The sequence below is a fragment of the Lissotriton vulgaris genome, chromosome 9, assembly GCF_964263255.1.
Source record: "Lissotriton vulgaris chromosome 9, aLisVul1.2, whole genome shotgun sequence".
Classification (NCBI taxonomy): domain Eukaryota; kingdom Metazoa; phylum Chordata; class Amphibia; order Caudata; family Salamandridae; genus Lissotriton; species Lissotriton vulgaris.
The window spans coordinates 20,953,942-20,976,410 of record NC_141697.1 but is presented as its reverse complement, the minus strand read 5'-3'; the positions used below and the strand labels follow the sequence as shown (position 1 = coordinate 20,976,410).

Sequence of the window (22,469 nt, the reverse complement as noted above, 5' to 3'; positions counted from 1 at the left end):
GGGCCCCTGTATCCCTCCTGGAGTCCAGCTGTGGGCCTCTGTATCCCTCCTGGAGTCCAGCTGTGGGCCCCTGTATCCCTCCTGGAGTCCAGCTGTGGGCCCCTGTATCCCTCCTGGAGTCCAGCTGTGGGCCCCTGTATCCCTCCTGGAGTCCAGCTGTGGGCCCCTGTATCCCTCCTGGAGTCCAGCTGTGGGCCCCTGTATCCCTCCTGGAGTCCAGCTGTGGGCCCCTGTATCCCTCCTGGAGTCCAGCTGTGGGCCCCTGTATCCCTCCTGGAGTCCAGCTGTGGGCCCCTGTATCCCTCCTGGAGTCCAGCTGTAGTCCCCTGTATCCCTCCTGGAGGCCAGCTGTGGGCCCCTGTATCCCGCCAGGAGTCCAGTTGTAGGTTGCTGTGTCCCCTTTGGAGTCCTGTTGCGGGCCCCTGTGTCCCCTCTGGTGTCTGGTTGCAGGCCCCTGTGTCCCATCTGGTGTCTGGTTGCAGGCCCCTGTGTCCCATCTGGTGTCTAGTTGCAGGCCCCTGTGTCCCATCTGGTGTCTGGTTGCAGGCCCCTGTGTCCCATCTGGTGTTCGGTTGTGGGCCCCTGTGTCCTCTTTGGTGTCTGGTTGCGGGCCCCTGTGTCCCCTCTGGGGTTTGGTTGCAGGCCCCTGTGTCCCCTCTGGGGTTTGGTTGCAGGCCCTTGTGACCCCTCTGGTGTTCGGTTGTGGGCCCCTGTGTCCTCTTTGGTGTCTGGTTGCGGGCCCCTGTGTCCCCTCTGAGGTTTGGTTGCGTGCCCCTGTGTCCACTAGGGGTCTGGTTGCGTGCCCCTTTGTCCCCTCTGGGGTCCGGTTGCGGGCCCCTTTGTCCCCTCTAGGGTCCAGATGCGAGCCCCTGTGTCTCCTCTGGGGTCCGGTAGCGAGCCCCTGTGTCCCCTCTGGGGTCTGGTAGCGAGGCCCTTGTGTCCCCTTTGGGGTCCGGTTGCAGGCCCCTGTGTCCCCTTTTGGGTCCGGTTGTGGCCCCCTGTGTCCCCTCTGGGGTCCGGTTGCGTTCCCTGTGTCCAATATGGGGTCCGTTTGCGTGCCCCAGTGTCCCCTCTGGGGTCCGGTTGCGGGCCCCTTTGTCCCCTCTGGGGTCCGGTTGCGGGCCCCTTTGTCCCCTCTGGGGTCCGGTTGCGGGCCCCTTTGTCCCCTCTAGGGTCCCGATGAGAGCCTCCTGTGTCCCCTCTGGGGTCCGGTAGCGGGCCCTCTGGGGTCTGGCAGCAAGCCCCTGTGCCCCCTCTGGGGTCCGGTAGCAGGCCCCTGTGTCCCCTCTGGGGTCTGGTTGTGGGCCCCTGTGTCCCCTCTGGGGTCCGGTTGCGGGCCCCTGTGTTCAATCTGGAGTTCGGTTGCGGGCCCCTGTGTCCCCTGTGGGGTCATGTTGCGGGCTCCTGTCTCCATTCTGGAGTCCTGTCGCGGACCCTTGTCTCCATTCTGGAGTCCTGTCGTGGACCCTTGTCTCCTTTCTGGAGTCCAGTCGCGGACCCATGTCTCCTTTCTGGAGTCCAGTCGCGGACCCTTGTCTCCTTTCTGGAGTCCAGTCCTGTCGCGGACCCTTGTCTCCTTTCTGGAGTCCAGTCGCGGACCCATGTCTCCTTTCTGGAGTCCAGTCGCGGACCCTTGTCTCCTTTCTGGAGTCCAGTCGCGGACCCTTGTCTCCTTTCTGGAGTCCAGTCCCGGACCCTTGTCTCCTTTCTGGAGTCCAGTCGCGGACCCTTGTCTCCTTTCTGGAGTCCAGTCGCGGACCCTTGTCTCCTTTCTGGAGTCCAGTCGCGGACCCTTGTCTCCTTTCTGGAGTCCAGTCGCGGACCCTTGTCTCCTTTCTGGAGTCCAGTCGCGGGCCCCTGTCTCCTTTCTGGAGTCCAGTCGCGGGCCCCTGTCTCCTTTCTGGAGTCCTGTCGCGGGCCCCTGTCTCCTTTCTGGAGTCCTGTCGCGGGCCCCTGTCTCCTTTCTGGAGTCCTGTCACGAGCCCCTGTCTCCCCTCTGGAGTCCTTTCGCAGTCCCCTGTCTCTCACCTCTGGAGTCCTGTCGCAGGCTCCTGTGTCCCTCTGAAGTCCTGTTGTGGGCCCCTGTGTCCCCCCTGGAGTCCAGTTGACGGGCCCCTGTGTCCCCCCTGGAGTCCAGTTGACGGGCCCCTGTGTCCTCCCTGGAGTCCAGTTGACGGGTCCCTGTGTCCCCCCTGGAGTCCAGTTGATGGGTCCCTGTATCCCCCCATGGAGTCCAGTTGATGGGCCCCTGTGTCCCCTCTGGAGTCCAGTTGACGGCTCCGGTGTTCGGCGGAGTCCATTCAAGGGTCCCGGTGTTCGGCGGAGTCCGGTCTCTGGTCCCGGTGTTCGGCGGAGTCCAGTCTCTGGTCCCGGTGTTCGGCGGAGTCCAGTCTCTGGTCCCGGTGTTCGGCGGAGTCCAGTCTCTGGTCCCGGTGTTCGGCGGAGTCCAGTCTCTGGTCCCGGTGTTCGGCGGAGTCCAGTCTCTGGTCCCGGTGTTCGGCGGAGTCCAGTCTCTGGTCCCGGTGTTCGGCGGAGTCCAGTCTCTGGTCCCGGTGTTCGGCGGAGTCCAGTCTCCGGCCCTGGTGTTTGGCAGAGTCCAGTCTCCGGCCCCGGTGTTTGGCAGAGTCCAGTCTCCGGCCCCGGTGTTTGGCAGAGTCCAGTCTCCGGCCCCGGTGTTTGGCAGAGTCCAGTCTCCGGCCCCGGTGTTTGGCAGAGTCCAGTCTCCGGCCCCGGTGTTTGGCAGAGTCCAGTCTCCGGCCCCGGTGTTTGGCAGAGTCCAGTCTCCGGCCCCGGTGTTTGGCAGAGCCCAGTCTCCGGCCCCGGTGTTTGGCAGAGCCCAGTCTCCGGCCCCGGTGTTTGGCAGAGCCCAGTCTCCGGCCCCGGTGTTTGGCAGAGCCCAGTCTCCGGCCCCGGTGTTTGGCGGAGTCCAGTCTCCGGTCTCGGTACTCGGTGGATTCCAATTGCAGTGAGGTTGAGCATTCGTACTAAAGGAGTGAGAGGTTTCTTAACGCTGAAGTTGTGGTTTTCTTCACTTTTACATATTTGCTTCCACTTTGGGACATGTTGCCCCTACTTTTATATAACAAAATAAGAAACAGAATTTAAAGGTCCCTGATTACGTTCTTTTTTTTTTTTTACGGTTATGATGTCTTTAAACTTTCAGATGTGGACCGCTTGGTCCTAGTTTATTTTTTCTTTGTGTTTATTTGTACTACCTATTTGCATCTTCCACACATTTCAGCGATCTAAACCAAAAGGGGGTTATTATGTGTATTCAGCATTCCCATTCTGTATTTTATCACTCCGGGGGATCTGGCCTGAGGCCTAGCCTAGTGCATCCTAACATAGTGAAGGCTGACTATAAGCGGCATGCAGACCATCTGCTGTCCAGAATTTCAAAAACAGCCCACCATAGGCAAGCCTGGTCAGACTTGCATCCAGCCGGCTGCTCCAATACCCCGTTGCCATAGCCTGCAGCACTCCTCTGTCAGTGTTTATGTCTGGTATTAAAACCATGCCTAAATTTGCACCAGTGCTTTATCAATATTCTTTTGTATCTCATATCCTTTTCGGGCAGTGGTGTATAATCTTTCCTTTTTCTTAGTGTGTGACTTCCTTGGGGAGAAAATCGCGTCCGTCCTTGGCATCAGCACGCCAAAGTACCAGTACGCCATTGACGAGTACTACAGGATGCAGAAAGAGGTGTGTGATTCCTTCTTTCAAATATACACAGGCGTTCTCTTCTGTCTGTACTTCCTTCACTCCTCTAAGTGGTCCTGCTTTTATATACTCCTCTGTGCCCACTCTTCAGGGGTTCTGTATGCATGTACTACTCGATCTCCCTCAAACACGTCTTGTTTTCCAACCTGCTCACCTTTAGTCCCTAAGTAGAAAGATTCCCTCTGACTACCTTTAGTTCCTTATCGCCTTGGGAGTCTCCAGATAATGCACAAATCTTTGTACACGTTTTCCAGTGTGTTTTCTACACTGGAATAATCCAGTGGCCGTCTTTCACCAGCGAATGCAGCTGCATTGCAGGAAGGGAACGTAGAGTGTGCCTGGCAATATAGAGACTTTCTAGAGCTCCCTGGTGTTGGCGGAACAGAGCCATAGGATTCTGACATAGGTAGAACACAGGCACCCTCCATAGGGCTCTGACCAGGCAGGACACGGGCACCCTCCATAGAGCACTGACCTGGAAGAACACGGACACCCTCCATAGGGCCCTCAGCCTGAAGCTTGTGTCCCCTGAGCACGCCCAGAAGACCCTCCAGCCTAAGCTCATCTCCCATGAGCACACTCTGGAGACCCTTAGCCTGAAGACTGTGTCCCCTGAGTGTGCTCTGTAGACCCTCAGCTTGAAGCTTGTGTCCCTTAAGTGTGCTCTGAAGACCCTCTGGCGAAGCTCATCATATGTGAGCGTGCTCTGTAGACCCTCTGACGGAAGCTCGTGTCCCAGCCGAAGCTCATCTCCCTTAAGCGTGCTCTGAAGACCCTCCAGCCGAAGCTCGTCTCCCTTAAGCGTGCTCCGAAGTCCCTCCAGCCGAAGCTCATCTCCCTTAAGCGTGCTCTGAAGACCCTCCAGCCGAAGCTCGTCTCCCTTAAGCGCGCTCTGTAGCCCCACAGACTAAAGCTTGTCTTCCTTGAGTGCACTCTGTAAACCCCCCAGCCGAAGCTTATCTCCCTTAAGTGTCCTCTGAAGATCCTCCAGCCAAAGCTCATCTCCCTTGAGCGTGCTCTGTAGACCCTCAGACGGAAGCTTGTGTCCCCTGAGCGCGCTCTGTAGACTCTCCAGCCGAAGCTCATCTCCCTTAAGCTCGCTCTGTAGACCTTCCAGCCGAAGCTCACACCCTTAGAGCGCACTCTGTAGACCCTTAGCCTGAAGACTGTGTCCCCTGAGTGTGCACTGTAGACCCTCCAACCGTAGCTCATCTGCCTTAAGCATGCTCTGTAGACCCTCAAACTAAAGCTTGTCTCCCTTAAGCGCGCTCTGTAGACCCTCAGGTGGAAGCTTGTGTCCCCTGAGTGCGCTCTGTGAACCCTCCAGCCGAAGCTCACACCTTTTGAGTGCGCTCTGTAGACCCTTAGCCTGAAGACTGTATCCCCTGAGTGTGCTCTGAAGCCCCTCCGGCCGAAGCTCATCACACGTGAGCGTGCTCTGTAGAGCCTCAGACGGAAGCTTGTGTCCCTTGAGCGCGCTCTGTAGATCCTCAGCCTGAAGCTTGTGTCCCCTGAGCGTGCTCTGTAGACTCTCCAGCTAAAGCTCATCTTCGTTGAGCATGCTCTGTAGACCCTCAGACTAAAGCTTGTCTCCCTTAAGCGCGCTCTGTAGACCCTCAGGTGGAAGCTTGTGTCCCCTGAGTGCACTCTGTAGACCCTCCAGCCGAAGCTCACACCTTTTTGAGCGTGCTCTGAAGACCCTTAGCCTGAAGACTGTATCCCCTGAGTGTGCTCTGAAGACCTTCCGGCCGAAGCTCATCACACGTGAGCGTGCTCTGTAGAGCCTAGACGGAAGCTTGTGTCCCTTGAGCGCGCTCTGTAGATCCTCAGCCTGAAGCTTGTGTCCCCTGAGCGTGCTCTGTAGACCCTCCAACCGTAGCTCATCTGCCTTAAGCATGCTCTGTAGACCCTCAGACTAAAGCTTGTCTCCCTTAAGCGCGCTCTGTAGACCCTCAGGTGGAAGCTTGTGTCCCCTGAGTGCGCTCTGTAGACCCTCCAGCCGAAGCTCACACCTTTTGAGCGTGCTCTGAAGACCCTTAGCCTGAAGACTGTATCCCCTGAGTGTGCTCTGAAGACCTTCCGGCCGAAGCTCATCACACGTGAGCGTGCTCTGTAGAGCCTCAGACGGAAGCTTGTCTCCCTTAAGCGCGCTCTGTAGACCCTCAGGTGGAAGCTTGTGTCCCCTGAGTGCGCTCTGTAGACCCTCCAGCCAAAGCTCACACCTTTTGAGCGTGCTCTGAAGACCCTTAGCCTGAAGACTGTATCCCCTGAGTGTGCTCTGAAGCCCCTCCGGCCGAAGCTCATCACACGTGAGCGTGCTCTGTAGAGCCTCAGACGGAAGCTTGTGTCCCTTGAGCGCGCTCTATAGATCCTCAGCCTGAAGCTTGTGTCCCCTGAGCGTGCTCTGTAGACTCTCCAGCTAAAGCTCATCTTCGTTGAGCATGCTCTGTAGACCCTCAGACTAAAGCTTGTCTCCCTTAAGCGCGCTCTGTAGACCCTCAGGTGGAAGCTTGTGTCCCCTGAGTGCGCTCTGTAGACCCTCCAGCCGAAGCTCACACCTTTTGAGCGTGCTCTGAAGACCCTTAGCCTGAAGACTGTATCCCCTGAGTGTGCTCTGAAGACCTTCCGGCCGAAGCTCATCACACGTGAGCGTGCTCTGTAGAGCCTCAGACGGAAGCTTGTGTCCCTTGAGCGCGCTCTGTAGATCCTCAGCCTGAAGCTTGTGTCCCCTGAGCGTGCTCTGTAGACCCTCCAACCGTAGCTCATCTGCCTTAAGCATGCTCTGTAGACCCTCAGACTAAAGCTTGTCTCCCTTAAGCGCGCTCTGTAGACCCTCAGGTGGAAGCTTGTGTCCCCTGAGTGCGCTCTGTAGACCCTCCAGCCGAAGCTCACACCTTTTGAGCGTGCTCTGAAGACCCTTAGCCTGAAGACTGTATCCCCTGAGTGTGCTCTGAAGACCTTCCGGCCGAAGCTCATCACACGTGAGCGTGCTCTGTAGAGCCTCAGACGGAAGCTTGTGTCCCTTGAGCGCGCTCTGTAGATCCTCAGCCTGAAGCTTGTGTCCCTTGAGCGCGCTCTGTAGATCCTCAGCCTGAAGCTTGTGTCCCCTGAGCGTGCTCTGTAGACTCTCCAGCTAAAGCTCATCTTCGTTGAGCATGCTCTGTAGACCCTCAGACTAAAGCTTGTCTCCCTTAAGCGCGCTCTGTAGACCCTCAGGTGGAAGCTTGTGTCCCCTGAGTGCGCCCTGTAGACCCTCCAGCCGAAGCTCACACCTTTTGAGCGTGCTCTGAAGACCCTTAGCCTGAAGACTGTATCCCCTGAGTGTGCTCTGAAGACCTTCCGGCCGGAGCTCATCACACGTGAGCGTGCTCTGTAGAGCCTAGACGGAAGCTTGTGTCCCTTGAGCGCGCTCTGTAGATCCTCAGCCTGAAGCTTGTGTCCCCTGAGCGTGCTCTGTAGACCCTCCAACCGTAGCTCATCTGCCTTAAGCATGCTCTGTAGACCCTCAGACTAAAGCTTGTCTCCCTTAAGCGCGCTCTGTAGACCCTCAGGTGGAAGCTTATGTCCCCTGAGTGCGCTCTGTAGACCCTCCAGCCGAAGCTCACACCTTTTGAGCGTGCTCTGAAGACCCTTAGCCTGAAGACTGTATCCCCTGAGTGTGCTCTGAAGACCTTCCGGCCGAAGCTCATCACACGTGAGCGTGCTCTGTAGAGCCTCAGACGGAAGCTTGTCTCCCTTAAGCGCGCTCTGTAGACCCTCAGGTGGAAGCTTGTGTCCCCTGAGTGCGCTCTGTAGACCCTCCAGCCGAAGCTCACACCTTTTGAGCGTGCTCTGAAGACCCTTAGCCTGAAGACTGTATCCCCTGAGTGTGCTCTGAAGCCCCTCCGTCCGAAGCTCATCACACGTGAGCGTGCTCTGTAGAGCCTCAGACGGAAGCTTGTGTCCCTTGAGCGCGCTCTGTAGATCCTCAGCCTGAAGCTTGTGTCCCCTGAGCGTGCTCTGTAGACTCTCCAGCTAAAGCTCATCTTCGTTGAGCATGCTCTGTAGACCCTCAGACTAAAGCTTGTCTCCCTTAAGCGCGCTCTGTAGACCCTCAGGTGGAAGCTTGTGTCCCCTGAGTGCGCTCTGTAGACCCTCCAGCCGAAGCTCACACCTTTTGAGCGTGCTCTGAAGACCCTTAGCCTGAAGACTGTATCCCCTGAGTGTGCTCTGAAGACTTTCCGGCCGAAGCTCATCACACGTGAGCGTGCTCTGTAGAGCCTCAGACGGAAGCTTGTGTCCCTTGAGCGCGCTCTGTAGATCCTCAGCCTGAAGCTTGTGTCCCCTGAGCGTGCTCTGTAGACCCTCCAACCGTAGCTCATCTGCCTTAAGCATGCTCTGTAGACCCTCAGACTAAAGCTTGTCTCCCTTAAGCGCGCTCTGTAGACCCTCAGGTGGAAGCTTGTGTCCCCTGAGTGCGCTCTGTAGACCCTCCAGCCGAAGCTCACACCTTTTGAGCGTGCTCTGAAGACCCTTAGCCTGAAGACTGTATCCCCTGAGTGTGCTCTGAAGACCTTCCGGCCGAAGCTCATCACACGTGAGCGTGCTCTGTAGAGCCTCAGACGGAAGCTTGTGTCCCTTGAGCGCGCTCTGTAGATCCTCAGCCTGAAGCTTGTGTCCCCTGAGCGTGCTCTGTAGACTCTCCAGCTAAAGCTCATCTTCGTTGAGCATGCTCTGTAGACCCTCAGACTAAAGCTTGTCTCCCTTAAGCGCGCTCTGTAGACCCTCAGGTGGAAGCTTGTGTCCCCTGAGTGCGCTCTGTAGACCCTCCAGCCGAAGCTCACACCTTTTGAGCGTGCTCTGTAGACCCTTAGCCTGAAGACTGTATCCCCTGAGTGTGCTCTGAAGACCCTCCGGCCGAAGCTCATCACACGTGAGCGTGCTCTGTAGAGCCTCAGACGGAAGCTTGTGTCCCTTGAGCGCGCTCTGTAGATCCTCAGCCTGAAGCTTGTGTCCCCTGAGCGTGCTCTGTAGACCCTCCAACCGTAGCTCATCTGCCTTAAGCATGCTCTGTAGACCCTCAGACTAAAGCTTGTCTCCCTTAAGCGCGCTCTGTAGACCCTCAGGTGGAAGCTTGTGTCCCCTGAGTGCGCTCTGTGAACCCTCCAGCCGAAGCTCACACCTTTTGAGCGCGTTCTGTAGACCCTTAGCCTGAAGACTGTATCCCCTGAGTGTGCTCTGAAGACCCTCCGGCCGAAGCTCATCACACGTGAGCGTGCTCTGTAGAGCCTCAGACGGAAGCTTGTGTCCCTTGAGCGCGCTCTGTAGATCCTCAGCCTGAAGCTTGTGTCCCCTGAGCGTGCTTTGTAGACTCTCCAGCTAAAGCTCATCTTCGTTGCGCATGCTCTGTAGACCCTCAGACTAAAGCTTGTCTCCCTTAAGGGTGCTCTGTAGACCCTCAGACGGAACCTTGTGTCCCTTGAGTGCTCAGCTAAGATGTGCAGTGAGCCCGATCGTTCCAAGGTTGGAGAGTGAGTGATCTGACTGACTAGTCTCCCTTCTCTGCTCTTCCTTTCATGAGGTGAGATTATAGTCACTGTACTTTGGAGCTTTCGTCTGTAGAGGGAGTTTAATCAGGGCTGTTCTCTGTGTTGGCACAGCCTTTACTTTACTTTAATAGCATACGCTGTACGCCATCATACCCAGTGCCTTATCCAGCTTCAGCTTTGCGAGCTGCAACCAAACCATATTTCTTGTGAGGAGTCCTGCACCCACCCACCTCCCACCCGCTCTTCGTGATTCATCTATAACTCCATAGTTGTTTTTTGTTAAGAATTCTGTACTGAAAAACTGCTTCAGCACTTTAGATTTTACAGAATGTGTTTACACCTGTTCTGCCCTTGCACAAGCTTTTTGAATTCCATATTCAAAACGTTATCTTCATTTCATCCTTTTTGACACTTTCATGCTGTGATTGTGCCTTTGACTCCCTGCCATTTTTTTCATACTGTTCTTTGTTCTCTCAAATCTTTCAGCACAATGCTGATTAATGTTTTAAAATTTGTTTTTGTGACACCTTAAAAACTATTGTGTTTTCCTTTTGTTTTTATTTCTTTCTTTTAATACAACTAATTGCTTAGCGCAGAGGCCTGAAGCTTTTCAAATAGCTCCCTTTAATTTCTTTCTTATTTTTTTCACATCATTGCACTTTTGCTAGGACTTCCTTGGCAAAATCCCTTTCTTTGCAAAGTTGATTGCTCTAAAATTTAGTGCCCTGGTCTTGGCATGTAATATTGTCCCATATGTTAAGTTTTATGAAGCTCTGTCGGTGTTATTAGGAGGAGGAGGAAGAGGAGGAGAACAAGATGTCTGAAGAGGCAGAAAGGCGATTTCAAGAACAGCAGCAGTCCAGCAACGACCCTGCTCGCACTGCGCAGCCTGAAGGCACTGGCTCCTTTGTCAACGCCAACTTTGAGATGGAAGGAGAGGAGTCGGCAGCTGCCGGACGCATGCCCGACCTGCCGAATGTGCCCGTGTAGTAGACTGGAAAGTGAGCTCTCCTACTGTGGTGAATAGAAGCCTCTCACAGGCTCTGTTGTTACGTAACCACTCTTGTTCAATGAAGAACTGTCGTTCGTCTGCCGTGTCCCCGGACTGAGAGTGCATACTTTCTTCCCTTTGTGAGGGCCTGCATGGGTAGGAGGTCTGACGATGAATGCATTGTGTAAAATTGTCAGTCTCTTTGTGAGCATTCATGGTCATGATGTAGAGCGACTGTTTCACCTTTCTTTGCCTTCTTGCCTGCAGTTTATTTGTTATGTTTGCAGTGCCCCAGACTTGGGGTGCTGATTAGTCTTACGCCCATGTATTGTTATCTAAGCCATTCCTTCTCTGCTGCACATTCTGTATCCCAGGAGTTGCTTGACCAGAGGTAGATGGAATTAATAACGTCATTCTTTATTCCATTTTAATCCAACATACTGTCTTGCAAAGTTAACAATCTAATACCTCAAATGTATTTTGGTCAGATGTTTCACCGCCAGGTTTACTGGCAGGCAAATGGTCCGTCCACCTGGACCTGTTGTCTCCTGTATGGTACTGTTCAGGTCAGCCTTCGCTTTAAAGAAGACGTCTTCTATTTTGAAGCATTGCCTCAAGATAATGCAACCTTTTTTGTCAAAACACCTTTTTGAGAACTGGTGATATACAAGACTAACAGCCTCATTTTAAACTTTGACGGATGGGTTACTCCGTCACAAATGTGATGGATAACCTGTCCCCCTTATTACCAGTGCCGTAGGCTAGAATACTCTTCAATGAGGCGGACGGTATATCCATCACGATTGTGAAGAAGTAACTCATCCACCAAACACTAACTCAGGCACTATATCCTCAGATTAAAAAAGTTCAATTTTCTGTAGCTGCTGTAGGTTTAAGGCATTTTGAATATTTTCAGGTATGGAGATATATTCTTAGCTAATTTCGGCTGAAAATTGTGTCCCTTAATCATTGTTTATTTGATTTTGGAGTTTTGCATAGGGCATTGTAGCAAATTAAATTGATTGTAGTCATTTTCCCTACTCCTTCCACCCACACAGCTTAAGGTCGGATAAACTGGTCACTGTTGAACAATGTGTATCATGTAGTGGTGGAGCTAAACCTATTCTGTGACTGGCTCCTGGTGCCGCAGGTGCACCTTTGTCTGCTTCCTCCAGTGTCTCAGAGTACCCCACTCTGACCAGTCCCTCTGGGATGATATAGTTCCATTAGGAGGACCCTGCACAGTAGCCTCCATTGAACCAGTAGAACCTCTTAAGCTTCGTCCATAGAGGCTAAGGCCCTCCCTGTCCCATGAGAAAAGATGCTCTCTGAGCAGTGTTCATACAAGTCCAGAACATTCTATGTTCAGCCCCTAGAGGCCTTGAGCTTCTCAGACTCCGTCCATCAACATTCAAAGTCTGCAGACCTGTGGCTTTTGGAGCATTGAAACTCTTGGTATGTCTCTGTATTGTTTAAAGGCAGTCCTGAGTTCTCTATGTAGTGGTTCAGGGTAATCCTGGCCTCCGTTAGTAGCCGAAGATGCCTTGTTCTCTGTCTGGGGTGTGTCTGACAGGCCAGAAGCAGTGTCTCATTGATGTCTATCTGGATGGGTCGAGGGCCTTGACCAATCTGGTAAAGGTCCAGGAAGTCGACTGCGTTTGTCAGCAGAAATATGGAACCTCTTAGGCTCTGCCCATTGCGGCCCTTGTCTCCCCGGGCCTGTCCATAGACAGTCAGTGACTCACTTACCTCTGTGCTATTACCACATGCTTTAGCTGGTGATAGCTTTTAATAGCTGGATCTGTAGTACATTTGTTTAACACAACCTTTTGGGTGTCGATCAAAGGATTGGTTGTAATCTTTATATACTCATTTGTGCACACTGTTTGGGGTTCTGGTATGCATGGACTAATCTGCCGCCCCAAACTGGTCTTTTTCTCAGACATGTTTTCCTTCAGTCCCTAGGTAGAAAGATTCCCTCTGGCTACTACCTTAAGGTCCTTAACCCCAGTCACCAGCACAACTGTTTGTACAAGGTTTCCAGTGTGCTGCGAAGCACAGTTTTCTACATTAGAACGATCCAGTGGCCGTCTTTTACCAGTGAATGCAAGTGGATCACAGAAAGGGAATGTACCCGGTAATATAGAAGCTTTCAAGAACTCCCTGGCCTAGGCAGAACAGGGCTATAGCGCCCCAACATAGGCAGAAAAGGGCACACTATAGTGCCACAGACATCCAGTAGAACTTAGAGGTGTATCAGTACTAGTTTCTCAGAATAAAGCTAGTTTCCCTTGAGCGCACACTGAACACTTACTGACTGAAGCTTGTCTCCATTGATTACATTCTGATGACCCTCAGACAGAAGCTTGTTTTGCTTGCATGCACTCTGTGGAGCCTCAGATTGAAGCTTGTGACGCTTGAGCGCACTCTGAAGACTCACTGACTGAAGCTTGTGACGCTTGAGCGCACTCTGAAGACTCACTGACTGAAGCTTGTGACGCTTGAGTGCACTCTGAAGACTCACTGACTGAAGCTTGTGACACTTGAGCGCACTCTGAAGACTCACTGACTGAAGCTTGTCTCCATTGAATACATTCTGATGACCCTCAGACAGGCTTGTTTCCCTTGCATGCACTCTGAGGAGCCTCAGACTGAAGCTTGTGACGCTTGAGCGCACTCTGAAGACTGAAGCTTGTGATGCTTGAGCGCACTCTGTGGAGCCTCAGACTGAAGCTCGTGAAGCATGAGGGTGCTCCCGGGACCCTCATGCTGAAGCTCATCTCCCCAGATCAAATCAAATCCTTCTTCATGTTGAACGGAGCTTTAGAAGCTTCACCAATTAGACTCTGTAATCAGACATAATTGTTTGATGCAGGAATTAACAGCGCTGAGAGTTCTAGCATCGTTTCCTCCAGACAACATTTAAGAGGCAGCACAGCAGTGATTTGGGATTGCAGGACAGCAGTAAATCGGAGCAGCTCTTTGCAGGGAGAGACGTGGCCTGCTGTTTTTCACATTTCAGGTTCTTAGGAGTCTGGGGTGTGTAAAGGCCTATCACAAGCTCCAGCCTAAGACTCCAGACATAGACCCACAAACAACTGGAAAGGAGGGGAGAATGGGAGACCGCTTTCGATGAATCGCAGGCCTGTCAGTGAGGCTCTTTTAGAAGGACAGGTGGGAGGCTGACTTAATATGGATTGAATATCATGGGCGGGGAATGTGTCAGGCTATCTTTGAAACTTCTTAACATCTTACCAGGGACCAAAAACATCGGCTGACACATGCTCAGAATCCAGGATTTCGTGCAAATAGCGATGTACTTTGAAAGCTGTTGACTCAAAGTCTTCAAAACACTCGCCCTAACTGGTTTTTGCGTTCTATTAAAAATGACGATAGACCCTCAAGCTTGAACGTCCGATGCTAAAAACACTGGAGTGTTTTTCAGTGAGGTGTTCTCATTACCTCTAGGTGGGAGGATATTCCCTCCACAAAAAAGAAAACTCCACTGGAATCCAAGCCTGCGTATGGCGAGGTCTTAAACCATTGACTAGGATGAGCCAGGCCTGTGATTGGCTGGCGTAGATCATTTTGGAATGGATATTTGCTTAAGAGGACATAGACAGGCTTCCTAATGTCTTCCTTTTGAGCAGGTCTATGCCATGCAAGTAGTCCTTACATTCTGGTCTAATGCTTGTAATGCATAGTGTTTCCTGCCCTCAGCAGCCGCAGATATTTATTTACCTCATTTTCAGGGTGATTCCATCAAAGACTGAGAATAAACAATGTTCTGTATCCAGTACTCAGACTACTTAAACACTGACAGACAGATTCATTTAAAGTGGAAGCAGTGCAAGAGGCCTTTAAACCATAGCTCTGCCTGTACGATGCCTTCACAGTAAGAAAACACAAGTGACTTTTCTCCATTTTCTGGACAGATTGCATCCAGTGATTCTACCAGGACTGTTTTTGATGGAGATTACTACTCTGTAAGACAGACTATTTCTGTTTTTTTGGGGTTTTCAGACCTATTGTGAAGAGAAAATCCTGTCAATGATTGTTGACACAGCCTATAAAACGTGCATGCTTTTGGCACCACTCAGCTGCCATCTAGTTAGTCTATACTCCAAGACCGCACTCCACGAGAGGGAGCCTTGTATACAAGGCAGCAACATTACCTTTGGTACATACGTGCACCACATGAAACTGTTGGACTGTTGACGTCCAGCGAGATACCTTAGATGGAGAAGAGGTGTTAAGAATGTATTCTTCAACTCTAAACCCTTATCTCTCTTTTACTTCTTTCCTTTACATCAGGTTCTTGTTACAAAAGTAGAGGTTTTCTTCTAGGTAAATATGACTGTCGCACACACAACGCATATCTGACCACGAGAAACACTTGAGCTGAGCTTGCAGGCCTATTGGACAAGTTAATCTGAAGGCACTCTTACTTTCGAGGGATTCTGGAGTTCTGATCCTCCTCACACGTGGTCTGATTACAGATTCTTGCAGTTCTTATCCGGAGTTCAGTCTAGTCATGAGAATACCAGTGTTCAGTGTATATTTCCCCTATGGTTTGTCAGTGGCTCCTGGCAGAGTGTCTGTGCTCCTCAGGTCTGGCTCTTTGAGTCCACACTTTTTTCCAAACTGCAGCAGGTGTGCGGTGACATTTCTTTAAAGTAGCGACTGTTAAATAACCAGAAACAACTCTTAGCTTCCATTGTGGCCGCGAGTGAGGCTACTGTCTCATACTGAGCAGTAATGTGGGTGGACAGGTGCAAAGCAGCTTCTCCGTGTCTTTAACATCCAGTCTTTACCTGTCGCGCACCGTGTTGTGCATTACCAGTGGCTGCCTGAAGGCTGGCCAGGGTGGCTGACCACCCGTAGACCCCAAAGCACGATCTTGGTCAGCTCATCAGAGCAGCCCAGAAGGAACTGTCTCTTGTTGAGCTGTTGGCCTTTGGATTGCAGTCCCTGACCAGTGGTAAGAGTGACGCAAAAGCAAAGGTAACCAAAATCCCTCCCAGGAGGCGACAACGATTACAATCTCCCTTCAACATGTAAAGCACACTCTTGCTACATCCCGTGCAGATGTAACATTAGCCCGCACTGCCCACCCGCCACCTTGAATTCAGCTGACCTACTTCTCCAATGAAATAGTTACAGCGCAGGGAGGCTGCATGCACCTAAGTAAGGCGAGGCTTTTAACATTCATAAATATTTCATTCAGTCAGAAGAAGGTGGAGGAGGCTGTGGGCCTGGAACTGCAAGCACTGAGGCTGTGTGAGAGTCCCATCTGGACATGTAAGGCCGTGGTATTACAGCAGTGTGTGAATGCCCTGTAGACATGTGAGGTTGTATTACAGCAGTGCAAAAGTGCCCTCTAGACATGTAAGGTGGTATTACAGCAGTGAGCGAGTGCCCTTTAGACATGTAAGGTGGTATTACAGCAGTGCGAGAGTGCCCTCTGGACATGTAAGGTGGTATTACAGCAGTGTGCGAGTGCCCTCTAGACATGTAAGGTGGTATTACAGCAGTGTGCGAGTGCCCTCTAGACATGTAAGGTGGTATTACAGCAGTGTGCCAGTGCCCTCTAGACATGTAAGGTGGTATTACAGCAGTGTGTGAGTGCCCTCTAGACATGTACGGTGGTATTACCGCAGTGCCCTCTAGACATGTACGGTGGTATTACCGCAGTGTGTGAGTGCCCTCTGGACATGTAAGGTGGGGGTTACAGCAGTGTGCGAGTGCCCTCTAGACATGTACGGTGGTATAACAGCAGTGTGCGAGTGCCCTCTGGACATGTAAGGCGGTGGTTACAGCAGTGTGCGAGTGCCCTCTAGACATGTACGGTGGTATAACAGCAGTGTGCGAGTGCCCTCTAGACATGTAAGGTGGTATTACAGCAGTGAGCGAGTGCCCTTTAGACATGTAAGGTGGTATTACAGCAGTGCGAGAGTGCCCTCTGGACATGTAAGGTGGTATTACAGCAGTGTGCGAGTGCCCTCTAGACATGTAAGGTGGTATTACAGCAGTGTGCGAGTGCCCTCTAGACATGTAAGATGGTATTACAGCAGTGTGCCAGTGCCCTCTAGACATGTAAGGTGGTATTACAGCAGTGTGTGAGTGCCCTCTAGACATGTACGGTGGTATTACAGCAGTGTGCGAGTGCCCTCTAGACATGTATGGTGGTATTACCGCAGTGTGTGAGTGCCCTCTGGACATGTAAGGCGGTGGTTACAGCAGTGTGCGAGTGCCCTCTAGACATGTACGGTGGTATAACAGCAGTGTGCGAGTGCCCTCTAGACATGTAAGGTGGTATTACAGCAGTGAGCGAGTGCCCTTTAGACATGTAAAGTGGTATTACAGCAATGCGAGAGTGCCCTCTGGACATGTAAGGTGGTATTACAGCAGTGTGCGAGTGCCCTCTAGACATGTAAGGTGGTATTACAGCAGTGTGCGAGTGCCCTCTAGACATGTAAGGTGGTATTACCGCAGTGTGAAAGTGTGCTCTGGACATGTAAGGCGGTGGTTACAGCAGTGTGCGAGTGCCCTCTAGACATGTACGGTGGTATAACAGCAGTGTGCGAGTGCCCTCTAGACATGTAAGGTGGTATTACAGCAGTGAGCGAGTGCCCTTTAGACATGTAAAGTGGTATTACAGCAATGCGAGAGTGCCCTCTGGACATGTAAGGTGGTATTACAGCAGTGTGCGAGTGCCCTCTAGACATGTAAGGTGGTATTACAGCAGTGTGCGAGTGCCCTCTAGACATGTAAGGTGGTATTACAGCAGTGTGCGAGTGCCCTCTAGACATGTAAGGTGGTATTACCGCAGTGTGTGAGTGCCCTCTGGACATGTAGGGCGGTGGTTACAGCAGTGTGTGAATGCCCCCTGAGTTCAGAGTAGGCTGCTGGACATTGTCTATAGGCCTCTCTCGAATCCCATCCAAAAGGCTGTGTGTGTGCACTCCCTGGATGTTGTGATTGTGTGCATCTGGCACAATCACGTATCCTTGCCTTATATCTTACCTTGCCGGTAGCGCTCTCCTCTGCAGCACACCTGTACGTACATATGTCATTGTAGAGTGCTGCTTCACTTGTCTCGTACTACTGCGTGACTGCGAGCTTTGCCAACACCAGCCATTCGTACACACCCCAGTCTTCAGTACAGAGAATCCCCTCTCCACACCTTCACCCACACCACCAGATGGAGCCCGTCTAAGGCACACGCCGTGCTGTGCTCTTCTGGAGTGTGGGTTTGCAGGATGTTGTGATATTTGTAGAAATGTTTGGTTTCCGATCCTTGCTTGGTGGAGATGGCACGGTGCGTTTATGCAAAGCAGTGACCGAGTCCCACATATGCTGCTACCATTGTGTAACTGGAAAGGGATATATATGCCACACGTGTCATTCCGGGTCTCCTGTAAGGCTCCAGTGAAGGGAAACTAGTAATCCAGTTACTGGACAGTTGTTCCTTACCCTAAAGAATTACAAATATTTCTGTAAATTACTTGGAGGCTTAAGAGTAGCTCTGCACATACTTCCAGTTCACATCTGGACATGCCTACGACTTTCAATTCCCTGAGATCTCCGGATTTTCTGAATATATGACAAGAATGATGGCTGCCAATGTTCATACCAACCGTCCCGTTTATGACATTTTTTAAAGGAAGTTCTACTTTGAACCCAGAGTTGTCAGTGTAACATTGGCAAGATTGAGCTTTGCTTTAGCTAGAGATATTGGTGTTGCACTAAATAATTTGTTCTGAAATTAATTTATTGTCCTTAGACTAATATTTATTTCTGATGTAATCACATATTTTAAAGAATGTCACCCTTGTAGGTGCTTGCGCTCACAGCTCTGTGGCGGGCGAAACCTTTCCATACTGAGAATATGCATCACAATCCGATGGACTCCGTGTTGTCCTGTGGGTACAACATATTGGTGAACATAGAGGTGGGACTGACACGCTTTGTGCCTCATTCAACATGGGGTCTGCAGCAGGTCTGACACATCTGCCTCCTCTGATATGAGGAGCTGAACAATGCCAGAGGGTCCCTAACCAGCTGCCCATGGGCACCTGCCCTTTCTCCCAATGCTCAACATAACGCTTAAAGATGCCAGAGCTCAAACTGGCGGTGACTCCTCTGGATTGGATCTGTCTGCTCAAAGAAGCCTGGGCCGGAAAGTATCTGACAAATGGATCTTGGTTCTGAAATAACCTACCTTAGGAGGCCTCAGTCCAAACACAGCTGTTCAAGGAGGTCTGGAACTGAAGGAGCTGGGCCAGGAAGCAGGGGCCTGAAGTTAGCTGTCTAAGGAGGGCTTGAACTGGAGCAGCTGTCCCAGGAAGCAGGGGCCTGAAGTTAGCTGTCTAAGGAGGGCTTGAACTGGAGTAGCTGTCCCAGGAAGCAGGGGCCTGAAGTTAGCTGTCTGAGGGCTGGAACTGGAGTAGCTGTCCCAGGAAGCAGGAGCCTGAAGTTAGCTGTCTAAGGAGGGCTGGAACTGGAGTAGCTGTCCCAGGAAGCAGGGGCCTGAAGTTAGCTGTCTAAGGAGGGCTTGAACTGGAGTGGCTGTCCCAGGAAGCAGGGGCCTGAAGTTAGCTGTCTAAGGAGGGCTTGAACTGGAGTAGCTGTCCCAGGAAGCAGGGGCCTGAAGTTAGCTGTCTAAGGAGGGCTTGAACTGGAGTAGCTGTCCCAGGAAGCAGGGGCCTGAAGTTAGCTGTCTGAGGGCTGGAACTGGAGTAGCTGTCCCAGGAAGCAGGGGCCTGAAGTTAGCTGTCTAAGGAGGGCTGGAACTGGAGTAGCTGTCCCAGGAAGCAGGGGCCTGAAGTTAGCTGTCTGAGGGCTGGAACTGGAGTAGCTGTCCCAGGAAGCAGGGGCCTGAAGTTAGCTGTCTGAGGGCTGGAACTGGAGTAGCTGTCCCAGGAAGCAGGGGCCTGAAGTTAGCTGTCTAAGGAGGGCTGGAACTGGAGTAGCTGTCCTAGGAAGCAGGGGCCTGAAGTTAGCTGTCTAAGGAGGGCTTGAACTGGAGTAGCTGTCCCAGGAAGCAGGGGCCTGAAGTTAGCTGTCTAAGGAGGGCTTGAACTGGAGTAGCTGTCCCAGGAAGCAGGGGCCTGAAGTTAGCTGTCTGAGGGCTGGAACTGGAGTAGCTGTCCCAGGAAGCAGGGGCATGAAGTTAGCTGTCTAAGGAGGGCTTGAACTGGAGTAGCTGTCCTAGGAAGCAGGGGCCTGAAGTTAGCTGTCTAAGGAGGGCTTGAACTGGAGCAGCTGTCCCAGGAAGCAGGGGCCTGAAGTTAGCTGTCTAAGGAGGGCTTGAACTGGAGTAGCTGTCCCAGGAAGCAGGGGCCTGAAGTTAGCTGACAAATGGATCTTGGTTCTGAAATAACCTACCTTAGTAGGCCTCAGTCCAAACACAGCTGTTCAAGGAGGTCTGGAACTGGAGGAGCCGGGCCAGGAAGCAGGGGCCTGAAGTTAGCTGTCTAAGGAGGGCTTGAACTGGAGTAGCTGTCCCAGGAAGCAGGGGCCTGAAGTTAGCTGTCTAAGGAGGGCTGGGACTGGAGTAGCTGTCCCAGGAAGCAGGGGCCTGAAGTTAGCTGTCTAAGGAGGGCTGGGACTGGAGTAGCTGTCCCAGGAAGCAGGGGCCTGAAGTTAGCTGTCTAAGGAGGGCTTGAACTGGAGTGGCTGTCCCAGGAAGCAGGGGCCTGAAGTTAGCTGTCTAAGGAGGGCTTGAACTGGAGTGGCTGTCCCAGGAAGCAGGGGCCTGAAGTTAGCTGTCTAATGAGGGCTTGAACTGGAGTAGCTGTCACAGGAAGCAGGGGCCTCAAGTTAGCTGTCTAAGGAGGGCTTGAACTGGAGTAGCTGTCCCAGGAAGCAGGGGCCTGAAGTTAGCTGACAAATGGATCTTGGTTCTGAAATAACCTACCTTAGGAGGCCTCAGTCCAAACACAGCTGTTCAAGGAGGTCTGGAACTGGAGTAGCTGGGCCAGGAAGCCGGGGCCTAAAGTTAGCTGCCCAGGGCGGCCTGGGCCTGAAAGTAGCTTCAGAGGAAGACCCAAAAATGAAATTAGCTACACAAGAGGGTCAGGTCTGAGAATATATGTACCGTGTCTGCCACAGAGCTCTACACAAAGACCACAGAGATCCCAAGTTGGAACTGGCGGGATAGAATCTGTGGCATCGACGGTGCCTTGAAAGGAGCGATTCCAAATTTAGCGCGCGGTCTAGCCCTTCAAGGGAATCTAGTGGATGGTTCAAGTTCCTTTGTGACACACCGACTCACAGCAGTTCAAACAAAAGAGCAGTGTAACTTGTTGTTTTAAAAGTCCACCTTTAAGAACTACAAAGCTGAGTGTGCTTCCTCCTTGTAGCATCCTCTGATGGTTGACAAAGGTTCATCAGTCTACACTGCTTTGATTGATTTTGTCCTGGAATCAGATGATAAGTCGTGGGCTGTTGGGCCTGGAGGAAAGTGGTGTAACACAAGCAGGAGGGATGGACACATCCCCCAGCTGGAGCTATTTACAGGTCAGGAGGTCCTCTTGTCACCAGTTCACACAACTTCAGGGGTGCAAGACTTCATTGATGTATGTTCCCTGGAGGACTTCTACCAAAACCAGTGCTGTGATGGCCCTCTGGCGAGTGTTCATGCTAGATCTCCACCTAAGAAGAACTGTCCAGTAGGCACAACGCTTTGCGCTGTGCATTTCTTTCACAGTTGAGTCGCCATCTCATTTTTGTTGCTGGCTGGCAAGCCATGAAACATTTTTTTTCCTGTGTTGATAACGCAAAGGCACCTCTTGTCCAAGCAGCTCATCAGAGCATATTCAGCTTTGGTATTCATTTCTTTGGACAGGGTCAGAACACAGGTGATCCCTGACGTGACCAGTTCACTAGTAAAAATCATACTGGAACAGTACCACTATGAAAGAAAAACACCTTCCACATATCTTAGGATTTGTGAGGCTGCGTGGGGAGCACAGAGGATATATATATAATATAAGACTTTTACAATTACTTTACTATTTAATATTTAAAACATTTCAGCGATGTTTATTGATGCCGTTTAAAACTTTGTTTTGCCTCAGAATCATTTGTGAGGTGGCTGAGGTCACCGCAGTCAACCTTGTTGCCACCACTCTGCATGTCCCCAGACACCCCTTTGAGTCGGGCACACAGAAGGCTCCCCAGCTTTGTGGACCCCTGCACAATGGGTAGCATGAGGAGGTGGGCTCTATAACAGATCCCTGTCACCTTTATGAGTAATTATCTGCAATGGGCCAGCGCTTCCAGCATAGTTGTGGTGCTGTTGAGCCTCTTTTACCACATGCGTGTTTGGGCCGGCAGAGGTGTTGCGCTTCCAAGACATTTTCTGACTTGTGAAGGTAAGCACCCGATCAAGGTATAAAACGCGCAGGTAAGACTATCAGAAGTCCTCTGACTTGGGACATTGGGTAGTAGCCTGGATCCATCGTCCCAGAAATGGCACACTGGAATCAAGAATGCCGATTCCCTTGTGGATGAGTTGGAATGTGTGCCGCAGTAGCCCGCACTCTGACTGGGAAGTAGTGCACACCTCTGAGTGTTGTACCCTGGGTGTCCCTTAATGTAGCAACGGTCAGACCCAGATTTTACTAAGTGCATGCAGTTGGATTTCCTGGTGCGAGAGCTGAAATCTACAAGCAGAACCCAAGTAGGATTTTTCAATCTTCTGATCCTGCTTTGTGCTCACTTGAAGCCCTGCGTACAGATTCCTCGAGCTCTTCTCAGTGTGCCTAAGTATTGGTGTTTATAGTCCATCTGGGTAAAACCCGCCTCTGTAACACACTGTGCCTTAGACTGAGCACTTGGGTCATTGCCCTGCCCGTAGGTGCGCGATGTGAAAAGTGCATTGATTGTTTGTTTTCTTGTAAATGCTGTTAACAAAACTGTTTAATATTCTCTTTTTTATTTAATAAACTTTCAACAAAGCAGACTATTCTTTCTTTGTTAATTATTTGATTGAAACTATAGTTGTCTGAAAGTTGTGGCCTGCTCTTGACTTTTCTCCATCTTAGGTTTTGAAAGGAATGAAAAAGCACTGCATGCTGCATGAAGCACTACTGATAGTAAGCACCATTCTTTAACCAATCAGCTGCATGCATTTTACAGGATTACACTCCGTTCTTTTACCCGCAATTAAAAAAAATACTTATAAATACTCCGGCTTTCTCCTAGCTTTAATTAAACAATAT

General features: G+C 51.6%; 1 protein-coding gene across 1 annotated transcript in view; it reads left to right on the top strand.

Annotated features, from left to right (window-relative positions):
- The window catches only part of FAM177A1 (family with sequence similarity 177 member A1), a 58,579-nt gene extending 36,369 nt beyond the window's left edge, over window positions 1–22,210 (top strand). Inside the window, exons 4-8 of the mRNA XM_086936939.1 lie at window positions 3,605–3,702; window positions 10,038–12,775; window positions 12,931–15,719; window positions 16,796–18,668; window positions 20,247–22,210. Coding sequence (XP_086793065.1) covers window positions 3,605–3,702; window positions 10,038–10,238 — 299 coding nt within the window. The 3' untranslated portion in view covers window positions 10,239–12,775; window positions 12,931–15,719; window positions 16,796–18,668; window positions 20,247–22,210. The remainder of the gene's footprint in view (window positions 1–3,604; window positions 3,703–10,037; window positions 12,776–12,930; window positions 15,720–16,795; window positions 18,669–20,246) is intronic.
- The last annotated feature ends 259 nt before the right edge of the window (window positions 22,211–22,469 follow it).